A 7,221-nucleotide genomic window follows, 5' to 3' on the forward strand; every position below is an offset into this window, starting at 1 on the left:
TAAATTTTAAATTTTAAAATTTATTTTAAAAATAAAAGAATGAGTAATGATACCTATACAATATATTTTATAATGTATTTTTATAATACGTATTTTAATTCAGAATATTTTTATAAGATAATATTATTTTTATCAAATATTTTATTAAATTATTATTCATTTTAAAATATAATTATGTAATATGTCGTGAAAAATGCGTTTTTCCTTCCCAGCTGGGCGATATTTTTCGGTATTCAATTTCAATCCCACCAAACACTTGACTCCCTCCGTTCATTCTTATCCACACCATCTTCCGTCTTTCATGTTTCAGCCTTCTTTCTCTGCCAGTGTCTGTGTCTGTCTGTCTGTGTCTGGGTCTGCGTCTCTCCCTCTCTCGCAAAACCAGACAGGATCCACGCACTCGGTCTTTGAGACGTTCAGTTTCACTTAGAGAGATATCTTTATTTCATGGGCCTTAACCGTAGGGACTTGGTTAGAATTGTTGCTCTTCTCCAGCTTTTTCATCAATGGCCAATCCTCTCACTCTCTGTCTCAGCTCCTTCTTCTTCACTCTTCTGATACTTCACAGACTTCTACCCATTACCGGCCTTCACCTTCTCCTCATCTTTCTTCACTCCCTTTTATAGGTCTCGCTTACCGGTTTTCCCGGTACCCACTTCCTCTTCTTTATCCTTCTCTCTGCTTGATGCTCGGGACAATAAGACGCAGGAAATATTATTTTATTCCTGGATTTTTCTGGAGCAAACGCAAACTGGCCCCCCTCTAGTTGATTGCTCTGTGAAGGTGGGAAAGTGGAAGAAAGTTCAACTTTCAAATATCTGGATCCCCTGGGAAGTTATAAACTTCATTGACCGAACTTATTAAATCGAGGTGATCTTTCTGATTAGAAAGCTTCGATTGAACTTTGAGCAGAACTAGCAGAAGAAAACTGAAGATCTTAGCTTTTTCACAGGCTTCTCTTTAGCCAAACAGCAATATACAACTATTCATTGTCAGATATCTAGTGATTTCAGGTACTTTTCTTGAATCGTAGATTTGTTCTCTCGAATTTTTCCTTTAACCCACTATTTTCTTTTCTTTTTCTTGGGCTTCTCGGCAGACAAACGGGGATCGAGAATGGCATCGGTGTTTCTGTATCATGTGGTGGGCGATCTGACGGTGGGGAAGCCAGAGATGGTGGAGTTTCTGGAGATGGAGACTGTCGAGTCGGCGATACGTGCAATCGGGGAGTCGACAGAGGGAGGAATACCGGTGTGGAAGAGGAGATCGCATTCCCAGCATCCAGGTGTGATTGAGAGTGGTGAGATGAGGCAGCAAAGGTTTGTGGGCATTCTTAGTTCTCTTGACATTGTTGGCTTCTTGGCAAGGAGTGAGTGTTTGGAGGATCAGGACAAGGCCATGAAGACCCCGGTTTCCGAGGTGGTTGTGCCTAATAATTCCCTGTTGAGGCAGGTTGATCCTGGGACAAGGTCAGCTATCATGCAATGATTTTTTTAACGTAAAATATTATAATTTTAACTCCCCGATTTCGCTACGAGCATTATATGAATTTAATTTGAGTGTACTTACAAGAAAGGCTCTTCTCTCTTTTAGGTCTCCTTTGTTTTTGGATACGAGATAAGTTGAGATTAAAATTAAAAAGTTAAATAAAATAGTTTTTAGATATGAGATGAGTTGAGAGGTTTTTGGATATGAGATAAGTTGAGATTAAAATTAAAAAGTTAAATAAAATAGTTTTTAGATATGAGATGAGTTGAGAGTAAAATTAAAAAGTTAAATAAAATATTGTTAGAATATATTTTTTAATATTATTTTTGTTTTAGATTTGAAAAAATTGAATTGTTTATTTTATTTTATGTTGAGATTTGAGAAAGTTGTAATAATGAGATGAGATGAGATGAGATGAGATGTTTTCTAAAAATAAACGAGACCTTAATTAGTGATCATGCTCTTTTCATGAAGTATGCCGTTTTTCCTTTTAGATTGGTGAAACAAGCATGCGTGACTTGGTCTCCCCGAAGTTTTTACTGCGACAGGAAAGTCAATTTGGGTAGTTTATGAATTTTGATGATCTCGTGCTGGAGAGTACAGGAATTGCAATGATCGTTTTCCCCGTAATATGCCCTGGTGTGTGCTAGGCCGTGTAAAATCCGAATAATGACTGCATGAAAATGGGTTGGTTGAAATATAGGCTGAGTTGTTCTCTTTTCATGGGGAGAACATGTGAGCAACTAATTGTAGGAAGTGGGTGTTTGAGGTTTGGATATCAAAACCATCTCAACTCATCTCATTTAATCATTACAACTTTTCTAAATTCTCAAACGAAATATAGTAAATAATTTAACTTTTTCAAATCTCAAAATAAAAATAATATTATAACAATATTTTATTCAACTTTAAACTTTCATCTCAACTCATCTCATCTCAACTCACTATCCAAACCTCCCTGTGTATTACATGAAAGGAATTTAGGCGTGGCTGAATATGGGCTGAGTTGTTCTCTGTTTGTGGGGAGAACATGTGAGCAACTATTTTTAGGAAGTGGGTCTTTCTTAGTGTATTACGTGAAAGGAGTTTAGGCATGTATCCACTAGGGTGTTTTGTTTTAGGGTGTCTTTCTAGTGGGTTGCGCATATGGAAGGGGAAGTGTGGGTATCGGGGGAGAGAAGCAACCAAAAAATAAATGAGATTTATTTAGTTAAATTTTCTTTCATTTCTTGAATGTTCTTTTTTGGTCCATCAATGGATATCAGAGTAATGGCAATAAACAAGGAGAGGATTTAGAAGACATGCACAAGGTGCACACGGGTATTATCTACTTGGAAGTGAGGGCCAGCCGCATGGGGAGATGGCTGGAAGGAAAACTTAGTGCATGGCTGGAGGGGATTTAGAAGCAGGATAGAGACATGCTTGAGGTGCACAAAGAGATTATCTGCTTGGAAGTGAGGACCAGCCATGTGGATAGATGGCTGGGAGGGGGACTTAGTGCATGGCTGGAAGTGAGGACCGGCCGTGCGGAGAAATGGTATCATGTACAAAGTTTCAGTCATGTGGAAATTTCTCAATGAAGTTTCAGTCAAGTGGGAATGTGTGTGTGTGTGTGTGTGAGTATGCGTGAGATGCTGTTGCATGCATGTGAGTTAGCTGTTGAATGCGTGAGATGCTGTTGCATGCATGCTTGAAAGTGATTATAAGGATCAATCAGGAGCGGCTATATTCTTGCTTTTCTTTACTTTGGTACACCTGCCTTGTATTGCAATTTATACTTCCACCCAAAGTGGAGGAAAAATGAATTTCACTCTGATTTTCATTGTTCACCTTCTCTAATTTTGGGTTTCCGTCATCATCCTTGGTGTTACATCCAAAGGATATAGGTTTGAATTTGTGTATGTAGCAAAGGAGGCTGCTGAGGAAAAAAGAAACGTATAACAGAGGAGGTTAACCACTAATGTTACATGTGTTAAAGGACAGTTCACTCTTACATCTTGCATAAGAAGTGAAAAACAAGTAAATAAATTTTGGTACTCTTTCTTCATTGTCAGGAGAGAGAGAGAGGGGGGGGGGGTTATTAGTGTGAGGAGGGACTATTCATGGCTGCCCATATGAAATTTATGCCTTTTTTTGTTTATCTGGAGATTTTTTTTCCTGCATTATTATTACACAGCTGCGTAGGGACATTGTCAGAAGTGATCCAATACCGTCTTGCTATTGGAAGTTGTATATTCGTAAAGCCTGATTGTGATTCATTTTTTATTTTTATTTTTTCAATTTGATGAGATTCTCCTTTAGTTAGCTACATGAAAATTAGCTTTTATAGCCATGTTCTATAAAACTAGAGACAAACTGTATAAATGGGTAATATTTATGGTCATAATGTCATGAGTTGCATGGTTTTTTTATTTTTATTTTTTTATTTTTATATATACTAAATTGGTTTTGAGGATCATGCAGTGTAGCAACCCCCATCTTTGTCCTTACCATTCAGTTATTAGATATGAGAAATGATATTTGTAGTTGTAGGGTATGCAAGTCCCATGCTTTGAAAAAAGTGGGTAAATACGAGACCCACATTAAAAAACTAATTTTTTAATTGTGGACCACATTCTTTTTCAAAAGGAGTGCATGGGGCTTGCACACCATATGTTGTATTATTACTCATTGGATATAAACCAATCTTTCTGCTGACATAAGAGGTAGTTTATTATTATTTTTACACTGGTGCGAAATCCCTGGGGCACACCATTAACTTGATGGCTGTGCTTGCCATGTCAGTGTAAAAATAATAATGATAAAAAAATTTGCTGGATTGCCTTGTAGGTTCCGGTCAATCTAGTTATCTCAAACTCTAATAGGGAATCAATGTCAAGGAACAATCTTTGCCCCTCCTCTATTACTTCTATGTATTTGTATTCCCTGAACCAAAGCTAAACTATTTTCTCTGTTATTCTTTCTAATCAATATTAAAATTGTGCTAGCTAAACAAAATGGAGACAGATTTGTCCCATTTGAACTTGAAAATTCTTAAAATGACATGTCAATAGTGTGCCCCAGGGGCGCAAAGAGACTGTTCCTTTTGATTAATAGTTATGAATTTTTCTTTTGTATCAGTCTACTTGTAAGTTCACTAACTATAGAACTACAAATTTCAATGTTGTTTCTGAATGTTATTTATACCTACTTTCAAATGTGGTTGAAGTCAGTCATACTGTATTGTTAATGACAAAAGGATTCTCTGGCTTAAACTTGAAATTGTTTTCACAATGTTGTTAACATGGTCATAATCTAATGGGGCCACCATTACTTTTATTGGATGCAATAGTGTGGCTGTTTTCCCGTCTATGTCTAGACCTTGCTTTTTATTGTATTGCCATTAGACATGGATCTTGGCTTCACATAGTTTCATGTAATATGGTTGGTAAATGAGGTTATAGTTTTGTGTTTTGGATACCAAACACTGGAGACTCTGCAGGAAATCTAAAATGTAAAGTAATTATTTGATGGTAGATAGGAAGAATGGTCCCTTTCTACATTTTATTTGACAAAATATGGGGAGATATTTTATATGGGTTTTTAACCACAAGTACAGTACCTTATAAACAAATAACATCTCAGACACATGGGGTCTGCTTTGCTATGATCTCAAGGGTTATGGAAACCTTTGACCTTTTAGTTTGTTTCTGAGAATCCTCTCTCTTTAAGATGCACGATCTTTTTTTCTCCTTTTTTTGATGTCTTTAATATGCACTACCATGCTCCTTTTTTACTGTATCTTGATTTTCTTTTCATTTTTTTTTTCTGGTGCAAGATTGATAGACGCCCTAGAGATGATGAAGCAGGGTGTGAAGCGTCTTCTTGTTCCCAAAAGTGTGGGATGGAAAGGAATGAGCAAGCGATTCTCCATCCTATACAATGGTAAGTGGCTGAAGAATATTGATACCTCAAGTGGCAGTGGCATTAACCTCAACGCCAACACCAACCGTCCTTCCTCATCTTCCACATCTTCCACCACCACTCTCCGTGGTAAGTTTTGCTGTCTGTCAAGAGAAGATGTCATCCGTTTCATTATTGGTTGCCTTGGTGCTTTGGCCCCACTCCCTCTTTCCTCCATCTCCTCCCTTGGAGTCATCAACACAAACTACTACTCTATTGAAGCCTCCTTGCCAGCCCTCGAAGCAACCCAAAAGCTTCCTGGAGACCCCAGTGCGGTAGCAGTTGTGGAATGCACGCCAGGTGGACAGTGTAAGATCATTGGAGAGATCTCTACCACTAAACTATGGAAATGTGATTACTTGGCGGCGGCATGGGCTTTAGCCAATCTTTCTGCTGGACAGTTTGTGATGGGAGTTGAAGATGATGTGACCTCAAGGTCATTGCCAGATTTCACTCTGAATTCAACAGATGGCAATAACAATTTGGCTAATGGAGGCGGTGGGTCAAGAAGGCCGAAGAAATTTAGCAGTAGGAGTATTGGGTTCTTTAGCAATAGCCCAAGTTTTGGTGGCAATAGGAGCATGTATAGGGGCAGAAGCGCCCCCTTGACATGTAAGGTTACGAGTTCATTGGCTGCAGTTATGGCTCAGATGTTGTCTCACAGGGCTTCTCACGTTTGGGTGATCGAGGATGAAAGTGATGATATTCTAGTTGGGGTGTTGGGTTATGCTGACATTTTGGCTGCTGTGACCAAACAACCTGCTGCATTTGTTGCTGCCAATCGTTCTTGCGAGACATGTGGAAATGAAATTCAAACTTGAATTTGTTAATTTATTATTTTTTTGGGTGGTTTTGAGGTTGTATTAAGCTATATAGAATGTTTGCAATTGTGTACTCTTAGGATGCAAAAGAGAATTGGGCTTGCTAGATTTGCATGTTGTCAAGGTTCTTTCTTTCCTTTCAAAACTATATTGTTGTGATAATAAAACCATTCAGTCGTGTTCCTATAATATTACAAGTGCAGTTTCGATTTTCCTTTTGGAGTTTACAAACCAACGGCTAATAGTATCTTTGTAACATTAACTGAAAGAACTGTAGGAGGTAAAGGAGAGAGATGCTGTTCATTTCCGCCCTTGATTGCAAGTGCATGACTGTGTAGCAACTCCTACCGTACGTTCTTTAATGCAAATGTACTTCGACCTGCACTCTCAATGCTGAATGCTCTCTCTCATTTGCTGGCAACCTTTGTCTTTACCTCAGCTCCGACAAAACACCTTTGGGTCCTAGCGTCTGTTGCTTATGATGCTAAAACCTAGTCCATGCTAAATCTTGCCAGACCTGAAGCCGATCGAAGACTTACAATGAATGCAGTCACATTATTTTATGCAAATCTTGCGCTACATCATGGGAGACAAACATGCTTACTATATTATTTTCTGCAAATTCTTGCAAATGATGCTAATAGGGTTTGCTCAGCTACATCGACCATGGAAGACAAACATGCTTGGTTTTGGTTGCCAACTACTACTACTAGTCTAGAATACCAAGTTGTCAAAATCAAAAGGGAATAGTGACCAACCCTACTTGTGCTTATTTCGATTCTTTATTAAAGAAATATCGTTATGTTCTTTCACCTTAAGTTTTGTAATATTCAGTTATACTTGCTATGTGGCATAGTTAGTCTCGTTTATTTTCGCAGATGAGATGAGTTGAGATTAAAGTTAAAAGTTGAATAAAATATTGTTAGAATATATTTTTTAATATTATTTTTATTTTGAGATTTGAAAAAAA

General features: G+C 37.8%; 1 protein-coding gene across 2 annotated transcripts; it reads left to right on the top strand.

The window, feature by feature from the left end:
• Positions 1-255: 255 nt before the first annotated feature.
• On the top strand, positions 256-6,436 carry LOC121259564 (CBS domain-containing protein CBSX6). Of its 2 annotated transcripts, XM_041161195.1 has the most exons (4): positions 276-870; positions 953-1,013; positions 1,100-1,469; positions 5,306-6,436. In XM_041161195.1, exons 3-4 carry the CDS (start codon positions 1,117-1,119, stop codon positions 6,249-6,251), a joined length of 1,299 nt encoding a protein of 432 aa, XP_041017129.1. In that variant the 5' UTR covers positions 276-870; positions 953-1,013; positions 1,100-1,116; the 3' UTR covers positions 6,252-6,436. The 2 variants fall into 2 exon arrangements, with proteins under 2 accessions (XP_041017128.1, XP_041017129.1); XM_041161194.1 differs by having other exon boundaries at positions 256-1,013.
• Positions 6,437-7,221: the final 785 nt, after the last annotated feature.

The sequence above is a fragment of the Juglans microcarpa x Juglans regia genome, chromosome 4D, assembly GCF_004785595.1.
Source record: "Juglans microcarpa x Juglans regia isolate MS1-56 chromosome 4D, Jm3101_v1.0, whole genome shotgun sequence".
Lineage (NCBI taxonomy): Eukaryota > Viridiplantae > Streptophyta > Magnoliopsida > Fagales > Juglandaceae > Juglans > Juglans microcarpa x Juglans regia.